Source organism: Rhamphochromis longiceps, linkage group LG1 (genome assembly GCF_057381845.1).
Source record: "Rhamphochromis longiceps isolate RC_006_pf linkage group LG1, R_longiceps_female_GT1.1, whole genome shotgun sequence".
Lineage (NCBI taxonomy): Eukaryota > Metazoa > Chordata > Actinopteri > Cichliformes > Cichlidae > Rhamphochromis > Rhamphochromis longiceps.
The window spans coordinates 29650142-29669656 of NC_140557.1; the positions used below are offsets into that span (position 1 = coordinate 29650142).

The following is a 19515-nucleotide window of genomic DNA, read 5'->3' on the forward strand; positions in this document are numbered from 1 at the left end:
AAAATATGTCATTAGAAGAACAGTATAAATACCTGTAAATGATTCAGCCTACTTAATACACACAACCACAATCATGGAGAAGACTGCTGACTGGACACTTGTATAGATGATTATCACTGAGTCTCTTCTCAAGCAGGATCATTGACTCTTTTCATAGAAGGTCATTAATATAGCACATCAAAACACGTTAATGGAAAGTTGACTGAAATGGAAAAGTGTGGTAGTAACAAGAAAAGTGTCCACAGGTAATAGGGACGCCTGCAGCCTTGAGAGGTTTGTTAAAAAAGAAGTTGATTCAAGAGCTTTGGAGAACGAGTGGACTGAGGCTGGGGTTTGATCTTCCTAAGATCAAACAAAGATCAGAGACAAAGTCAAAAGCATCTTACCTGGGTCAATCTAAAAAATGACTGGACTATTGTGCAGTGGTCCGAAGCCTTTCTTTGCAGATGAAAGTAAATTTCACTTTTTATTTCTAAATCAAGGTCCAAGAGTCTGGAGGGAGCGCAAAGAGGCACACAAGCCGAGGTGTTTGAAATCCAGAGTGAATTTCCTGCAGTCTGATGGTTTGAGATGCCACATCATCTGCCAGTGTTGCTGATGTTTGGCCCACTGTGTTTTATCAACTCCAGAGTCAGTGCAGCTGTCTGCAAGGAGGCTTTAGAGAGCTTCAAGTTTCCATCTGCTGACAAGCTTTATGAAGATGTTGATTTTCTTTTCCCAGCAGGACACGTCACTTTCACACCGTGCCAAAACTAGTACCAAATGGCCTGCTGACCATGTTATTACTGTGCAAGACGGGCCAGACAACTTGACCTGATGAGAAACACCTGATCCAATACAGACAAGCTATCAAAGTAGCATGGGCTTCAGAAACAACTCAACAGATCCACAAGCGGATTGCCTCCATGGCAACCTGATGCAGTAATTCATGCAACAATCCAGTACTGAGAGCAAGAACAAACACACTCTTCAGAAGTTGGACATTTCTGTATTTGAAATCCTTTTTTGATCGCGCTTAACTTTTCTATTAAACTGACATAACTGCATTTATGTTCATATATGGTAAGCCATATTTAAAGTTAACATAATATTTCAGTTTCAGTCTAATAAATATAAAAATTAAATTATGCATTCATTTCATGGTATCTTCATTTTGTAAGATACAAATTTATACATGAAATTAGATGCACTTAGCAAGCAGAGGTCACCACACTAAAGTACCAGACAGAGTACCATCTACTCTACAACAGCGGTCCCCAATCCCCGGGCCACGGACTGGTACCGGTCTATGAGTCGTTGGGTACAGGTCCGCGAGAGTTATGGCTCGGGTGTGAAATTTATGGTTTTCAGGGTTTTTATCATTAAGTCGGTTTCCCTCAGTCTTTTCCAGTGTCTTATGAATAAAACTTTTTTGCTACCAGTACAGGTTTTATTTTGTTGATTAGTACAACAAATCCAAGACATCTTAAAGGCCGGTCGGTGAAAATATTGTCAGACATAAACTGGTCTGTGGCACAAAAAAGGTTGGGGACCGCTGCTCTACAAACAATTAATTTCACTGTCACGCTACTTAATGCACATTACATTAAGTAGGGGATTGTCAGTGGAAACAAATCTGAGTGAGATGACATGATGTGCATCGTCTCACCTGCTCGATGCTGTACCCAGCAGCCACAGAGGCTCCATATCCTCCAACAAATGTAGCCCCAGGCAGCAAATACAGGTAATTATACTCAGGAGGGTCGGTGGGCCGTTTAAACATGTCCAGCATCCTCTGGGTGATCAGAAAACCACCTGCACAGGTGCAGAAATAAATGAATGAATTAGCCGTTTTCATTTGTTTGGGTGGGAAATTATTTATGTTCACTGAAGCCATTTTTGTGTCCAGTGTTGAATGTCACACCAGCAATGTTGATGGAGGAAACGAAGGCAGCAGCCAGAGCAAGACTCTCGGGCAGGGAAGAAGGTGTGAGACCTCCACCCATCAGCACCAGGCCTCCCACCGCAGTCAGACCTGACAGAAAAGAATTTGTTAACAAATAAAAAGGAATCACTCAAATATCACCACATCTATACAGATTTTCATGACTTTAATGAGTTCTGACCTGAGATGGCATTGGTGACGGACATGAGAGGTGAGTGCAGAGCGGGGGTCACACCCCACACAGTGTGGTATCCCACTATCCCACCCAAACCAAAGGTGGTGACCATCTGAGTGAAAGCAGCATTGGGCGAGATGATGCCTAGAGCCAGACAGGTAGACAGGCCTAGAGAGAGACAGAGCAAGGCAGTGTTGCTGTTGCCATGTTTGTGCTTTCCCTGCTGCTGTAGTTTCAAGTTTGGTTTCCAGTCCCTTCTTAACCATTGAAGGAATGGAATAACTGAATAAGACAAATAAACATGTCGTTTTATTACCAGCTATTATGATTCATAGTTTCTCTGAAAGAAGTGAAGCGAAATGTTTGGATTTACTGAAAAATATATTCATCGCTGTGCTCAGTTACAGGGGGGCTTCCAAAGGTCACAGTAAGATCTGTTACAATGACTTGTTTTAAAAATGGAAAAATTACAAAGTCAGACTGGAAAGTAAAGGATTTTTCCCCTCATGAATCTTACAATGAAATCCCAAAGAGACATGCTTAAATTGCAAATTGCTTTTCTTGTCCACATACAAAGGTTTCCAGCACATATCCATTATGTAGAAAAGCAGTCCCACTTTACATTTCTTAGTTTTTGGCATACTTGCCATACCCAAATGTTTCAGATCAAACAGATTTTAATATTGGATAACCTGAGTAAACAGGTTTTTAAGGGGGAAAAAGCCACCCCAACCTACCTGAAACTTCTATGTGAAAAACCACCTCCCCCCTAAATGTAATAACTGGTTGAGCCACCCTTGGCAGCAAGAACTGGAAATGGGTCTCTCGTGACTGTGGAGGAATTTTGGCCCACTCTTCTTTGCAGAATTGTAATTCAGCCACATTGGAGGATTTGAGCACGAATAACCTGTTTAACCTCCTAAGACCCAAACTTCATGGTATGCATTTGTAATTTCGCTTTGCCATTTGGGCTGATTGGGAGCTGATGAATGTAACAACAAAGAGTTACGCAATTTATTTTTTTTAACTGATTTTTGTTTCTGAGAAAAATGAGAGCCACATATGAGGACATTCACATTAAATTTCGATTGAACAGTGGCAGCATGATGTCCTCGTAAGTGGATATCAGGCCCTTGTAGAGCAAAGTTTAGTATTTTGGTCTAGACAACCCAAAATGTGATGTCCACATATGTGGATGCCAGGTCCTAGGAGGTTAAGGTCAAGCATCTAAATCTGATTCAAGTCCACAATTTGATTAGACAACTCCAAAACCTTCATTTTGTTTTTTTAAGACATCAACAGATGGACTTTCTGGTGTGTTTTCAGATCACTGTCCTTCTGCATAACCCAAGTGTGCTTGAGCTTTGGGCTATAAACTCATGGCCAGACATTCTCCTTCAGGATTTTCTGGTAGAGACCAGAATTCATTGTTCCATCAGTTATGGCGAGTTGTACAGGTCTTGAAACAGCAAAGCAACCCCTGACCATTACATTACCACCACCATGTTTGATTGCTGGTATGATGTTCTTTTCATTAAAGGCTGTGTATGCCAGATGTAACTGGACTCAGATCTTCCAAAGATTGTTTTAACTTTTACCTGAAAGGCCAGGTAGGTTTGGGTAGCTTTTTGTATATCTCAGATTTCTGTAAAGTTATTTATTTCATATTCTGTATAGTTTTTCATATTTATATCCTGTTCATAGCCTGTACATAGCTTGTACTCACTACAGCCTTTACATACTTAGTTATAGAATATTCACAACATACTTCATAACATACCATAATAGACCCATTTCTGTAGTATACTTACATATCTATACTATTGCTAATATATATTGTAATATATCTATATCACTAAAGCACTTCTGGATGGATGCAAACTGCATTTCGTTGCCCTGTACCTGTGCATGTGCAATGACAATAAAGTTGAATTCTATTCTATTCTATTCTATTCTATTCTTTTTTCCTTAATAAATGAAATAATCATTTAAAAACTTCTGCATTTACTTAAGTTATCTTTGTCTAATATTAATGTCACACTAACACAAGCCATTTAAACTAGGGGTGTCCAACTTGAGTCCTCAAGAGCTACTGTCCTGCAGCTTTTAGATCAGGGGTAGGCAACTTCAGGCCTCGAGTGCCAGTGTCCTGCAGGTTTTAGATGTGTCCTTGATCCAACGCAGCTGATTCAAATGGCTAAATTTCCTCCTAACAAACGGCGGATGAGGGCTGCCCGAAGAGTAAACTTCAAGTACTGAATATCATGTCACTTATTTATGTGCAAATGTTTAATAACGAAGAACATTAAAACATTACTGCTGGCCACATGTCGGCAAAGTTATGTGACATTAGTGACGTTTGTACTAACTTGGTTTTAAAGCCTTTACTTTAAAATATATGCCGTTCAATAGCTGACCTTAATCTTACAGAGAATGATCAAAGCTCATGTAGAAACAAACAAAGAAATGAACAAAAGATTTTCTCCTTCATTTCTGTCAAACAAAGCTGTATGATTTAGTATCATGGTTGCTAGGCAACCTGGGCAGCGCAACGGAGGCTAGACCGTCCCATTTCACAAGCCTCGCACTTCCGGCCTTAGCGGTCTTTAAGTACGCGGCCCTTGAGGATCGTTGAGGCTGCGTACTTTAAGGCTGCAGACCCTGAATTGGGATACAGCCCATGTTCTCCAGAGGTCTGGGAATGAACTAATCATTTGATTCAGATGTGCTGACCCAGGGTGATATCTAAAACCTGCAGGACACTGGCACTCGAGGCCTGGAGTTGTCTACCCCTGTTTTAGATGCGTCCCTACTCTAACACAGCTGAATCAGATTGTTGGATTACCTCTTTTCAGCATGCCATCCATTTTGGCAAAGGTCTGATAACAAGCCAGTATTTGATTCAGGTGTGTTCGAACAAGGATGCGCTTAAAAGCTGCAGGACGGTAGCTCTCGAGGACTGGAGTTGGACACCCCTGATTTAAACCAAAAGATAGTGAAAATTGATATTTTACTTTAATTGGATTATTTGCATGCTTTAATTTCAGTACAAATTAATGTTTTACACAGAACAAATCCTCTCAGTGAAGCCAAATGTCCCAGAAGTCTGAATACTTCTGTGTTTGTGTTTAACCTGCAGTGTAGACACCAGCAGAGGTCATGGTGCGGTTGAAGGGCGAAACGGACGCCACTTTCTCGGCCTCCATCTCTGCAACCGTTTTCTGTTTCACCGGCGATGGCGGGACTGTTTTTGGAAGGGGTGATGGGAACATGTTCTTGCCTTCCTGAATGCACCAGAAAACACACAAGAAGACCAGAATGAGGAGAGAGGAGTCCACAAAAGATTTGCGTGAGAAACAGACAGCAAGACTTTCACACAGTGGGTGAGCTCTCGAACACGAACTCGTGGACGGCACAGGGGATTACGCTAAACAAAAAAGCAATCACAAACCAGTTAGCAGTGGTTTTGAAAGAAATTCTCTTTTAAGGGGCTGAATAATGCTTAGTGTAACAAGAGGTAAGCTGATATGTCCTATTGAGGTTGCGTGCTTATTCTGCCATAAACAATGTGTCAAAGCTAAATTCCTGGAAAAGTGTATTTTGAAACGTTCATAACATTCTTGCTGGGATCCAACTTGAGCTATTCCCAGCTGGGACTCTGTTTTGGTACTCAATTGGCGCTCTAGCCAAGCATGACAGGATCTGACAGCGCATGCTGAGAGGGAAGGAGGGATGCCAGTGGGGATGGAAGCTGACAGGAGACAGTCACACGAAAAAAAAAAAAAAACTCCACCTTCATAACAAGAGTCCCACGGATGACGTGGTCAATTGTTCCATAATCAAATTCTTCTTTGGGCTCATAGTGGAAGTATTCCTTGTCTGGACTAATGGCCTTCAGAAGCTTCAGTATGTTGTTTGAATATAGACTGCTGGCTTGGGTGGCCATGCGGCTGGGCAGGTCTGAGTAGCCGATGTGTGTTACTCCCTAGTTAACAAAAAAGTACATTATTCATACATAAATAAATCATATATATCCCAAATCAGAAATACATCTTTTGCATTCCTTAAAATTATCCAGTTTATCCAAATGTGAAAGCTAGGCCAAAACATACCCTGTAAACATGCAGCTGTCCGGGCTTTGTGGTCTCGATGTTGCCCCCTGCCTCTGCAGCTAGATCCACCACTACAGAGCCATCCTTCATAGACTCTACAAACTCCTTTTTGATCAGTATGGGTGCACGCTTCCCTGAGTGAGCATAGGACCACAGGTAGAAAGGAATGAGATGCATCAAACAGCATCATGCTGTCTAACAAAGAGGATAGTCAATCCGTATTAAAGATGTAGTGACCCTCATGAAAGCGACATTATGGGGTTGATGGGGCTTAAGCCATAGACAGTATAGAAAAATTGGACGAGGCCACTGTGCCATCATACGTTGGTTAGTTAGATCTAGTTGCAAAGTCCAAAGCGGAGGCTTTTCGCCATCGCCACCTCTTTTGAAAGTGATGAGTGAGGGGCAGACTAGCAGACAATTTACTCAAGTGTCAACAGATAAAATTATACGTTGCTTATGTTTAGGACCAACTCCCACGAAGCCTACTGAGTCCTTAGCTGCTAGATTAAATAAAATAAGCCAACAGCGAGTGAAATTCTCAGCACACTTGCAGAGCAATATTTCATATGTTTATCTCTAATTGACATTCAGTGTTGCTGTGGAAAAGATGAAATAAAAGCAAATAGTGATGAAACTTTTGATGCCAAACGATAAAGGCAAAAGTGGCTTAAAGTACCGATGTGACTCACCGGGAATCAGGGCAGTGCTGACAATAATGTCGACCTCTTTACACTGCTTGGCAAAAAGAGCCATCTCAGCCTCGATGAACTCCTTTGACATCTCCTTGGCATAACCGCCAACACCCTCGCCAGACTCTTTGAGGTCTACTTCTAAAGGCTCAGCCCCAAACGACTTGAACTGCTCCAGAGCAGCTGGCCTGAAAGTCAAGAAGCAGCCAGCCTATCAGCAAAATTCTGTCCATCATTAATAAGCCTGCAGTTTGAGGCGTTGCCAACCTTATACCTGGTATCAAACCCTCTGACTATGGCTCCCATTGACTTAGCTGCCCCGGCTGCTGCCAAACCAGCCACTCCACCTCCAATAACCAGGACCTGTTTACAACAGAAACATCCAAATGTACCAAGATTTCACTTCACACTTCATTTTTTATTTTAAGTATACTGAAAGGAAAGAAAACGCTGTACTGACTGTCGAAATAGATCATGCTTGGTTGAGTAAAACATAGACTATTACCTTAGCTGGAGGCACTTTTCCTGCAGCTGTAATCTGACCAGTAAAGAACCTGCCAAAGTGGTTGGCAGCCAGAACCACAGCCTTGTACCTACATAACAAAAACTCAAGTCACATTTACATTAACTAAACAAACAGATGAAATCTGGACTTAAAAATACATTTTTGTTTACCCAGCAATGTTAGCCATGGAACTGAGTGCATCGTAGCCTTGTGCAATGGTAACTCTGGGCACCTGATCCATGGCCAGCACAGTGCTCTGCCTCTGTGACAGCTTATTCATCAGCTCCTGGTTCTGTGCTGGATAGATGAAGCTCACCAGGGTGGATTTGGGTTTCAGGAGATCTACCTCACTCAAACTGGGGGCTCGAACCTAAAAAGAAAAAAAAAAATCTATTTTCCACTCACAATTAAATATAACTGACAGATATGTGGATCTAGTTTGCTTATGTAGCAGCAAATCAAAACATCAGTGCTCATTTTCACAAAGTATACAGATTACTCAAACCAGAGGAGAGTGGTTACTTTGACTGGAACATATCAGGAAGCTCAAAGTGATCATTGGTGTCAGATGCTGCACTGAGATGAGTCTATAGTATGAGGCCTTAAGAAGATTGTTGGTGATTACGGTTTCTGAGCTGTGAAGCTGCAAAGAAGAGTCTGATCTGCGGCCCAAAGCATGCCGGGTACGAACCTTAAGGACCAAGTCTGAGCCGAGGGCTCCCTTAACATCAGTAATGGTGGCTCCAGCATCTCTGTACTGCTGATCGGAGAATTTTGATTCGTCCCCGGCGCCGCTTTCCACCTGCACCCTGAAGCCCTGTTTGACCAGCGCCTGCACCCCAGCCGGAGACAGCGCCACGCGACGCTCATTCTGTAACGTCTCCTTAGGAACTCCAACCACCAGGTCCTTGTAGAGCACACCTGAGGTCAAAAAAACAAAACAAAAAGAAAAAGGGGGAAATAAAACAATGCAGCCGAGAGTGAAGAACTTGGAACTTGTCACACACAAAAAAAATATGCACAAGACATAAGTTTATCTTCTTTTACGCAACAACGCAGCAGGCATGCGCGTACAGCTGAGATTTGCGTTGCTGGAAACAGTGTCAGGTTACACATTTCTCTCCCTACATGGTGTAGTGACCTCGCCACCATGGAGACATTATTAGCAGGTGATTGGCACCAGGCCAGCACACACACAGAGGCCCTGCAGTCCTATGCAGACACACTCCAAAGTCAAACTTAAAAGATTTCAGCAACTCAAAACTTTGACGAGCACTCTGTGCCGTGTGCCTCGCACACAGCACAGGCTCCATACACAAAAGGCTGTCATCAGAATCAGCCGCACTGCTGTCAAGTTTTTACAGGTCACCTTTAACTGACCTCTCGTCCGCTCTCACATGTTAGCACGAGCAAAGCCGCCGTCTGCTTTATAGCAGCTTTCCCTATTTTGAGAACATCTCTAGCAACCTGCTGCAAACAGTTTGTGATCTGCAGTGGAAGTTTTCCACTCCTTTGGCCGGCCGGAGCTTGTCCTTGAGTGAACCGTTACGCTCTCATTCCTCAAGTCAGACACGAGAAAGCACGCAAGCCCAGCCTGTCCTCTGTGAAGCAGAGAGATTTGTAAATTTCCTACCTCTGGAGGCCTTTTGGTCCCATAACACAGGGAAAGTCCTGAAATGCCTCCTTCCAGGGAACTTCAGATGGACCCCTCGCTGGGACAGAATGACAGAGGAGCTACAGATGCAGCGGAGAAGGGTCGACATGGCTGCTGAGCGTCCGCCCTGAGGCTCCTACTAAGCTCTTGATTACGAACACAAACAAGGAGAAGTAGAGGTTGGCGATAAGGCGACACTACATCTACAGTCAAATAAAAAAAGAACATAATTTTTTAAAAATACCCTCAAAGCAAGTCCCGGGCCCCCCTTTCCCCAAGTCACACACTCAGACTATGCGTGCTGCGAGGCCTACAAACAGCAGAGTGACATTTCAGCCGCACACACACATGCAGAGCACAGGGTTGATTACACACTCCAGGCTTCTCTTCGCGAGAACTGGAATTATGACGGCACAGGGGGGAAAGTGTGCCAAGTGTGGCCTGGTTGTTGTGAGCCGGAGAAGAGCAACCAGTGTGCAGATAACAAAGGGGGGGCTGGAGGGGGGACAGCTCAGATACAGTCAAGACTGGAAAAAATGTGGTGTTTACAAATGTTGGTCTGTCTTATATAAAGACAAATAATGCCACAACCAGAAAGACAAAACAAAACACATGACTGTGGAAACTTGTCATACTTTGGTTGATGTTTTGATTTCTGAGTCACAACAACGTTTTGCTGTTTACCTTCCCTCCCATTCATTCATTCATTCATTTTACTGAATCACACTCAAATCACTGCTCCTCATTCTCCAGTAATCTAGTCACACACTCAAAGACCGGCTGATGGACTTGCTTGTTCTCACACTTGCCTTTCAGGTTTCCAGAAAGAGCGGGTTTCACAGCAGTGTCACCTGCGAGGTTCCTATACCCCCAAAATCCTTCCCGTCTGCTTGCAAGGAGAGACAGACGACCTTCCACAGTTTCCTTATCACTGCCGGACTATTTGAGTATAAATAGTAAGCCCACGTGACTTCAGTCATCACCACCTCTGAAGCAGCTAAACTCCTTCAGGCCCTGCGCAGGCTGATACACTGCCACACTCCCACAGAATTAAGGGCTGGATTAAAACGCCCGGGAAGGAAGACACTGGCTGGTCATTTTATTTTAGAGCGGATGAACCGACCGGCTATGGTCCTTACTGTGCAATAAAGTAGCTGTTAAAACAGTATCAGTAAGAACAAACACTTTCAGTCTATCTTGGGCACAAGTAATTGGGGACTACCTGGTGTCGGTGTTGTTAATTAGGCCAGTGAGCATTTTCGTTTCTGCACACAAGGTGACGCCAGAGAGTCAGAGAACGCTGTCCCACCTGTAAATGGTTGGACGGCAAAAACTATTACTGCTCCCTCTCTTTGTTAGTCCCTGTCACGTGATAATGCAATCTTATCGGTTTATAAATTAATATTTACATTTATATTTACATAAAATCCCATAATTGCATTATAGATAGATAGATAGATAGATAGATAGATAGATAGATAGATAGATAGATAGATAGGAACAATTAATAATAATGGTAATTACGGGAATAAAATCATTATTATATTATATTATATTATATTATATTATTCTTTTTTAATGTTTACTTGATATTTGAGGAATAACCTCAGTACAAAACATGTAGCCAAACATTTATTCACACAATAATAGGTCATTTTTAGCAGGTAGGGTTTTTAAAGTATCTTATCCATAGTTTTCTAATGATTGTTGTTTATGGCAAATTCTTTTTCACTTATTTTCATTCCAATCCTTAAACCTGACCATTTTCAGAGAAGTGTTTTTTGTTAAGCTAACCTAACTCTGACTTATGAATCATTCAAACATAAAAAGGCAAAAAAAGAAAAGAAAAAGCATAAAAAGGCACCTTACTCAAGAGATGAACCAGCGTTGTGCCTACACATTACAGACAATTTAGCAAAGAACCGATTTCAAATCTTTTCTTTGGAGAGTTTAGACCAGCAGCCTGTCACAAAACACATTTGTTCTCATTTGTTCGGTTGAATTTATGAATTAAAGCCAAAGATAACAAGTTTGACAGGCATAAAATTAGATCGACAAGTGGAGAACAACAGAAGAAGTGACAGGCCTAAAAAGAACAAAAAAACAAATGCAGCAGACAAATTATATCTAAAAAATAATGTCCTTAAGAAACGGGGGGAAACAGCAAAGGCCTCACACAGGACGTGAGAGTTTCATGTGACCATTCAGTTGCTTGGACCTCTAAATTATTGAAGCAGTGTGCAGAACAAAAGGCAGCCAACATCCAAAGAAGAGCTTTGAATGTCTGTCTAGAAGCCTGGGGAACTATTCCTGAAGACTACGTAAAGAAATCACAAGAAAACCTGACTAAGATAGTTCAGACTGTGTTGAAGAATAAAGATTCCTAAACATTCCAAATATTGACTTTTATGTTCACGAAAATTTTAAAAACTGTCTTTGTCTTATATACTGTATTTCCTAGCAGAAGACTTTTACATAGTAAAGTATAGACGCGGAAGATTAGCGTCACCTCACGCAGGAGGCTGTTTTGGTTGGCCCTGTTATTTTAATGCCACATGGATTTTGTAAACAGTAAAGTAGGAGTTGATATGTTCTGTGTAGTATATAGTTGGTATTATCACCCATTTTATTTCTGATTGTTTGGCTGCTGTCGGCTGGTTTCAGCCGTTTCCGGTACTTAAACCTCTTTGGCTTAGACCCATCTTAATCAGAGTTTTGTCCATTTAGCGCCGCTAAAAGAAGCTCTAACGGCTAGCATGTAGCCTCGGTGAAGTTTTATGCTGCCTCTGAGTTTCTGCTTCGTCTCTCTGCTTCACTAACGTTACGTGCGTGTCTGTCTCTATTTCCCCATCAGGTGGAGTATGGAGCCTCTGAGGCTGCTTTCCGTGGATCCATCAGACCGGGGCTCTCAGAGATGCAGGCTTGGTCCGGGCATGATGTCGGCGCTGGGTGTGCACCTGGGCTCCCCTCTGCTGGTGTCTGTCTCCGGAGGAAGCTGCCTGTGCACTGCCTGGCCCCGGGCTGACTTGGCAGAGGGCTTCCTGCAGATGGACCTGAAATGTTTCTCCCCCAGTCTTCTCTCTGAGCTCCCCTCGCACCTGAGCCTGGACCCCGCTCAGCTCACACCTGTGGTCTGCTCCAAACTGAAAGGCGTCAGGATAACCGTGATAGTCCAGAGTGTCGATTTCAGGAAACGCACACCGCATCGCCTTGTTCATGAGCTCGTAAAAGACACGCTGAAAGGTGTTTGTGTCCATGATGGGTTTTTAATAAACCTGGAGGATTTCGACACAGAGATCAAATATGTTGTTATTGAAAGCATAAGTCCAGAGTCGGATAGTGCTGGATTCATCACCTCGAAGACTGCTGTTGAGATTGCTGGCGTCCAGACACTCCGACATTACAGGAGTCAGCTGCAGGAGCGGCACACGGTGCAGCTGGGGGGGCTGGAGGAGGTGAATCAATTTAAATGACACCTTACAGCATTTTCTTTCCCACTGTACAGCACCTAATGTGTGTGGGCTTTTTGATTGTTTGTTTGGTTTGTTTGTTTGTTTGTTTGTTTGTTTGTTTTTTTACAACATTTTAGGTGTCTGCATCACTTAGAGAGATGCTGAAGCTGCCACTTCTCTATCCAAGCACACTGAGCTCTCTCGGTGTATCCTGTCCCAGAGGGGTGCTTCTGGTGGGGCCTCCAGGTGTAGGCAAAACCTTGCTGGTCCGCCAAGTGGTGGGTGAGGTGGGAGCCAGCTTGGTGGTGGTCAGAGGGCCAGAGGTAAAAAAGACGATACTAATCACACCTCATCATAATGTTGATGCCGTCTAATGTTCCTCGTAATACACGAAGCATTTTGCATGTAAATGCATTACCAGTAATTCTGAACAATAATTTCAGGTGGTGGGGGCTCGGCCGGGTGAGAGCGAGGAGACGCTGCGGGCCGTGTTCGAGCGTGCTCGATCGGCAGCAGATGAGGGTCCCTGTGTGCTGTTCTTAGACGAGCTGGACTCTCTGTGTCCGAGGAGAACCAGCTCGTCGGCACCGGAGAACCGGCTGGTTGCTCAGCTTCTCACACTCATGGACGGGATGAATCAGTCTGACCGCTTCCTCATCGTCGGAGCCACCAACCGGCCCGACAGCTTAGACCCAGCACTGCGCCGGCCAGGAAGATTTGACAGAGAGGTGCGTGTCCGCTCACTGTCACGGATCCAGTGTTTTTAATTTTTCTTGAGAAAGATGACATTTGATGACGTTTGTAATTCTTCAATTGGTTTCAGCTGGGTTTTTTTTGTTTGTTTTTTCTGATTATAAGGCAAGATGTACCTTTTTTACTTTTATATAAAATAAATGTCCAGGTCGGTGAGTTGGTGCAGATATGTGTACGTGAGTCGTTAGTCTCTGAGTGTTCGCCTTTCCCACAGATTATAATCGGAGCTCCAACCTTGCAGCAGAGAAAGGCCATCTTGTCTGTCCTGTGTGAGAGGATGCCTGTGTGTCCCAGTGTGAACCTGACAGCGCTTGCACAAACAACTACAGGCTACGTGGGAGCAGACCTCAGTGCCCTGTGCCGGGAGGCCGCCATGCACGCTATACGGGAAGACTCCAAAGTAACCACAGCGACCTGTCACAGCGAAACAAAACACTAGTTTTTGCTTTTTTGCTACAGGAACGACTCACTTTATTGCAAATTGTGCAGCTGTGTTGTAATTGTAAAGTCAAAGTTGAAGCCTGAATAAGAATCACATTTAGAAATTCATCTCAAAAGGCTCACAGTGAATGTGTTCTTTAGATGTTTGAAAGATTACATAGGAAATAATAGGGAGACTGAGTGGATGACAGCTGTAAAAACCTGTTGCTGTTTCTGTCACTGTCTGCAGTGTTCAGGGGAGCAGCTGGTGAGTATGAAGCACTTTCATGAGGCTTTGAAGTCGGTGCGTCCCTCTTGCCTTAGGAGCAGCATGGGCAGGACGGAGCTCTCTCCGGTGACCTGGGAGCAAATTGGAGGCCTGGATGACGTCAAACTCAAACTAAGACAGGTAGCTAATTGAGTGGCTTTGCTCAAAAATGCACATTTATGTATTCGGAGAAAAAACCTTATTACTGGAGGTTTGTTTTCCCTCATTGTCTCCACGTCAAAGAGCATCGAGTGGCCGATGGCGCACCCTGAAGCCTTTGTTCGTCTAGGTCTGTGTCAACCTCGAGGTGTGCTGCTGTACGGGCCTCCGGGATGCGCAAAGACGACGCTTGTCAAAGCTGCCGCTACTTCCTCCAACTGTGCCTTCCTGTCTGTCAGTGGCGCTGACCTCTACTCTCCCTACGTCGGAGATTCAGAGAAGGCTTTAGCTCAGGTTCTTCCTTTTTATAATCTCGAACAGATGAGCATTAATGATTGTGTCCTCCCTTGTGTTTCGTCCACTAAGCCCTGCGTCTGTCTGTCCCCATGCAGCTGTTTCATCAGGCCCGGGCCTGCGCTCCAAGCATCCTGTTCCTCGATGAGATTGACTCACTGATTGGCTCACGGTCACACAGTCAAACACCAAACAGCGTACAGACTCGTCTTCTCTCTGTGCTCCTCAACGAGATGGATGGGATCGGCCTGAAGACTCATGAGAGGAGAGGGACGGAGAAGATCCTCCAGGCAGAGGGAGTCGAGGAGAGTCTCACACCTGAGCAGGTCAGCTTCTGGTTCTTCTCTTGAATTTCCAATTTGTTTTGTTTCATTTTGCTTTCGTGGCACACAGGTGAATGTAAAAATAGCACAGATTTTTTCAGGGGTAGACTTCAGATGTTTGGGGTTGACATCTATTGATCTTTGGCTTTACCCTTTTCCTATCGCCCCCAAAATTTCCACATTTGCTTGTAACAGCTGAATTTTTAAAAGTTTATTTATTTATTTTTAACCCTATTTTGAGGCAAACTCGTAAAGCTGATTCTGTATAAATGGTTTTTGCTGTTACAGCTTTCCAAAGTAACTGCCCTGAAGATCAGTCAACACTATCAGTCGGTTTCTTAATGAGTGAGGTAGATGTGTGGCGGTCATAATAAGAGCTTTTTGAATTCAGATACTAAAGGAAGTAACAAAGATGCGCTAAACGCTCCTTTATTACAGCTTTTAGCGGAGGACACACTGGAGCATCCTTTATGAAAGAGGACATAATACCATCCTGCAGTTCATTGTGACACACCATCCATCCATCTGTTCATAATTTAATCAACACTTTATGTGCTTTAACTGTTTGACAGTTGGACTGCCAGGAAGTGTGCAACAAAGATGTAATGGTTGTAGCCGCCACAAACAGACCTGACTGTTTAGACAGCGCCCTCCTCAGGCCCGGCAGACTTGATCACATCATTTATGTCCCACCACCAGACCATGAGGTAAAGGACTTCTCAAAACAGGACAAAATATATTACATATACCAGCAATGTTGTAAGAAAGACTTACAACATGAAGAGGTCATTTAAAATAAAGTAACCGCGCCTCTCCTGTCAGCGTATCTGTGTTTAATGACCCTCACTTTCTAATATTTAGGCTCGACTTGCTGTCCTGAAGGTGTGCACAAAGCGTATGCCTGTGGGTGCCGATGTGCGGCTGGAGGATCTCGCAGCAAAGACCGAGCTTTTCTCTGGAGCTGACCTGGAAAATCTTTGCAAAGAGGTGACATAAACTTATGAAATGAATTCTTAGACTTGTAAAATGTAAAATCCTTTCTTGGCGGATAGATTTGAAATAACTGAAAATATCTGTTTGTTTTGCTTTTGTTTTTTTCCTCAGGCTGCTCTTTTGGCATTGCTGGACGGGAACATGGAAGCCTCAGACATCAAACACACGCATTTCCTGCGATCCCTCAGCAAAATGAGCTCCTCTCTGACTGCACAGCAGATCCACAAATATGAAACTCCTCCCCGATGACACACATAATGTTTGACTGATCTTAAAATTGTATCATTACTCAAATATTGTTTTAAAATAAAATAAAAAATTCTAAAATTTGACACACTCTCTCTCTTTTAGTCATTTCAAATAACATCCTTTTTGAGATCGGCTCGAAACCCAACCACCAGTTACTGACCTTCACTTTTACAACATGGCCATGGGAGGGTGCTGCAGACTTAGAAAATATATTGATCATCATCTATAGATGGGTTAACCTCCAGTGGTGCATTTCAGTACAGGTACGTGCTTATCACCTCGTACAACCTCTTGTCCCGCCTCCATCTCATGAGCTCACACCGTGTCGCACTTAAAAGGAGTTCCCAGCAGCAGGTAAACTGTCACAACATAGCTGCGTGTGAGACTGCTCCTCTTCAGTTTTGCAAGTGGATGCTTGAAGCCTTAGAATAACCACAGTTGAGTGGAAATACACTTAACTCCTCTTTGAGTGCTTAAAACCAATCAGAAAGATGTCTGGATTTTTCCAAATGTTGAGAAAAAGGAAGGAGGTAAGATCATCATCATCATTATTATTATTACTCTGTTGCGTTGAGTTATATCCTGTGTGGGGGGCATTGTGTGTTTTAATTTGTTGGATTGTTTTTTGTGCTGTAGCTCATCCCTCTGATAGGATTTATGGCTTTTGCTGCAACAGGAGCCACCTCTGCATCGATCTACTTTCTGCTCACTAAACCTGACGTTATGTGAGTGTTACAAAGCTCTTTCTCCTTTATTAAAATAATGCATTTGTCTTATGTTTTTTTTAGATTCATTTGCACTTCTATCTTACTTTCACAGCTGCTTAAACTCTGTTGTGTACAAATACTTAAGAATGCATTTAAATTTACTGTTTATAGTTTGAATAAGACCAGCAACCCAGAGCCATGGGAGAGGCTGGACCCGTCAAAGCCCCAGAAGGTAATGTAATAACATTGCAGAGCACTTAATAATGTTTATATTCTGGCTAATAAGCCTTCCGGTTCTTATCAGCACCAAAATATAAGCAGACTGTCCTCCTGCAGCTTCAATCTGCTGAGTCATTGAGGAAAGAATTTTATCATTAACGCCGGTCATTAATGTCATCGAGAGAAAATAAATTACCACAAGTAATGGCACAGCCCCGGTGCGGCCACATCATTAAGTCTGTTCAGTGTAACACTTATAAATAGGTCAGACGAAGCCTCGTCATGTTTTTTTTCTTTTAAATTTCTGGCATTTCATTGCAGCTCATCACCATCAATCAGCAGTGGAAGCCCGTGGAGGAGCTGGAGATCGTGAAGAGCCTCACAAAGTGAAAGAGCCCGGGTTTCTCCCGAGAGTCTGACGACACGCCTCCGCTCCCTCCCCCCCATTAGTCTAACAGAATCGTTTCTGCACAAACTAGGACGCTTTGACACTCAGTGTGCGGAAATGCTTCTGCTCAACTGGTGGGGTTCACCCTGCTCTGTACTGACCTTTCTCAAGGACATCCATCACATCACACCACAATAGGCAAATATGGTAACTGACGACCGTGCAGCCTTTGAGTCCGAGGATGATAATGTTATCTTTCTCTGGGTCTCTGTCAGTATATATTATTACAGAAGTATATATCATTGAATTTATTTTACCAAGGTTGGTGGTCCACGTGTTCTTGCTGTAGATGTGAATGTACGATAGTGTTTTAATGGAAAAGACACAGAATGTTGATTTATTTTGTAATGTACTGTACAGTGATAATAAATTATTTTAAAAATTTTCTGTCCCAGTGCTGCTTTTGTGCTTTATTCAAACTAACGTATTTAAATGTGCTGTCTGCTATAAAACTATAAGCATCATTTAATTCTGAGAGTATGTTTGACCTAGAAATCCATTATGAAGTTAAATGTAGCCAAAAGAGATGCCACACATGGTTAGTTTTAAGCTCTTGTGCATTTTTCTTATAACAGCAGCTTCATGACATCAACGCTGCTGTTTTTCACACCAAACATGCCAACTCATCAAAACAGGAAGGGTGCAGGTGTTACTAATAAGCTTAACTAGCAATACGAGAACCCCGGGGCTAAAAGGCAGCTGAATGGAATTCAGTCTCATTATTCTAATGTGTTTGCACCTGATGTCCACATGCTATCTGTGATACGTCCTGTAAAATATCTCATTAAAAAGGCAGAACACCAAAAACGGTTCAAAACTCACCTTTACACTTTTTCAAGTGAACATAGGAAATTTAGGGCAATCAAAATAAAGGAAGTTCCCTCTTAACTGATGAGGAACATTTTCCAAAATAAACACACTGCTAAAAATAAACCTATTAGCTAATTTATAAAATTAGAGATGCAAGCAAATGGGTCACGGGAGCAGATCTGCACAGGCAGCAAGAAATTAGCCGGACAGCCAGGCTGGACCACAAAATCCACTGTTGAATTTTTAAAAGCTTTACTAAGATACTACGAATCGCTGTTGCACACAGCCTCTTTCACATAAGCTGGTTATCTTTTTCCAGCACACTGGTTATATAAGGAACATTCATTTGGGGGGTTTAAAGCTCCTCTTAGGCCTGTGTGTAATGAATTAAGAACAGAAAAAAAGGATGGCAACAGAGTCCCAATGGTGATGTATGCAATTTTCCATCCTCCCCCCTTCCCATTCCATCCCCACCGTTAACCTTGCAGCTCCATTCCAGTGCTTCCCAGGTGTCACATGACCATTATACACAAAATCCAACAATGCTCAAGCAGAAAAGTAAATAGAGATAGAGGCTAATAATCTCAATATCTATGAAAATAATAACAAATAACAAATAAACAATGATATATATATATATATATTACAGTATAATATTATAAAAAATAAATATAATATTATATAATATTATATATTATATCTTGTTGCTTTTAAGATAATTTGAATGTGGGTAATTTCATCTTATTTCAAAAGTTTTGCCAAATTCCAACAAGCACAGAGCCAGGTGCATGCTGATGGAGCATGTAGAGGTGACCAGCATCATGGTACCATTCTTTTAGCAGCTGTTGGTCAAACAAACAAGCCCCTATGGTAGTGCTTTGTGAGCACGGGGCAGGAAGACATGTCTGTATTTATTTTAAGCTAAGCTAAAGATATGATAGCCGAAGCTTCAAAGTGTGCAGGCGTGAAATAATACTCTGTTTAAAAAAAAAAAAAAACATTTACGTGCTGGAATATTTTGACTAAGAATTGTTGATTTGGGTTTTTTTTTTCTCTGTATGGTGAAAATAATGCTGTGATGCTGACTAAGAGCAATGTACAGGTCTTCTTATTATCACACAGCTACATGAGCCCCTTCCTCTGTTTGGATGAGTGAATCCTTCCTGAAAGGATAGCCTTAAGAATATGTCATAAAAAAAATACTCCCCCACAAATAGTTGGATATGAAAGGAACAGGTGTAACTAGTAACAGTCAGTGGCTCTGTATTCAAGCATAACTGAAAAACATGCCAGCTTGGTACAATAGCAGCTTTTTGGGACATGGCGTGGTGCCATTATGGGCATTATTAGACCCACCT

The 19515-nt window shown here is 42.7% G+C and overlaps 3 protein-coding genes across 5 annotated transcripts in view; 2 read left to right on the top strand and 1 right to left on the bottom strand.

The window, feature by feature from the left end:
• The window catches only part of nnt2 (nicotinamide nucleotide transhydrogenase 2), a 20405-nt gene extending 8502 nt beyond the window's left edge, over positions 1–11903 (bottom strand). The window contains exons 1-13 of one of the 3 annotated variants that reach the window (XM_085405248.1): positions 11883–11903; positions 9042–9208; positions 8100–8329; positions 7579–7778; positions 7409–7496; positions 7178–7266; positions 6904–7091; positions 6212–6345; positions 5893–6084; positions 5233–5383; positions 2106–2267; positions 1904–2014; positions 1649–1794 (exon numbers count right to left, since the gene is read on the bottom strand). In XM_085405248.1, the coding sequence (XP_085261374.1) occupies positions 1649–1794; positions 1904–2014; positions 2106–2267; positions 5233–5383; positions 5893–6084; positions 6212–6345; positions 6904–7091; positions 7178–7266; positions 7409–7496; positions 7579–7778; positions 8100–8329; positions 9042–9171 (1821 nt within the window). In that variant the 5' untranslated portion in view covers positions 9172–9208; positions 11883–11903. Of the gene's footprint in view, positions 1–1648; positions 1795–1903; positions 2015–2105; positions 2268–5232; positions 5384–5892; positions 6085–6211; positions 6346–6903; positions 7092–7177; positions 7267–7408; positions 7497–7578; positions 7779–8099; positions 8330–9041; positions 9209–9306; positions 9846–9871; positions 10476–11882 lie in introns of those variants that run through there. The other 2 variants (XM_085405241.1, XM_085405235.1) reach the window with 2 other exon arrangements.
• Positions 10709–16056, top strand: afg2b (AAA ATPase AFG2B). Its single transcript, XM_085405257.1, has 11 exons — positions 10709–11735; positions 11917–12517; positions 12652–12837; positions 12958–13242; positions 13482–13667; positions 13938–14096; positions 14199–14408; positions 14507–14734; positions 15304–15438; positions 15593–15718; positions 15836–16056. The coding sequence occupies exons 2-11, from the start codon at positions 11924–11926 to the stop codon at positions 15971–15973; spliced, it is 2247 nt and encodes a 748-aa protein (XP_085261383.1). The 5' UTR covers positions 10709–11735; positions 11917–11923; the 3' UTR covers positions 15974–16056.
• A 150-nt stretch (positions 16057–16206) lies between these two features.
• On the top strand, positions 16207–17731 carry coxfa4l3 (cytochrome c oxidase associated subunit FA4L3). The gene is made up of 4 exons (XM_085405286.1): positions 16207–16503; positions 16610–16698; positions 16852–16912; positions 17221–17731. The coding sequence occupies exons 1-4, from the start codon at positions 16465–16467 to the stop codon at positions 17287–17289; spliced, it is 258 nt and encodes an 85-aa protein (XP_085261412.1). The 5' UTR covers positions 16207–16464; the 3' UTR covers positions 17290–17731.
• The last annotated feature ends 1784 nt before the right edge of the window (positions 17732–19515 follow it).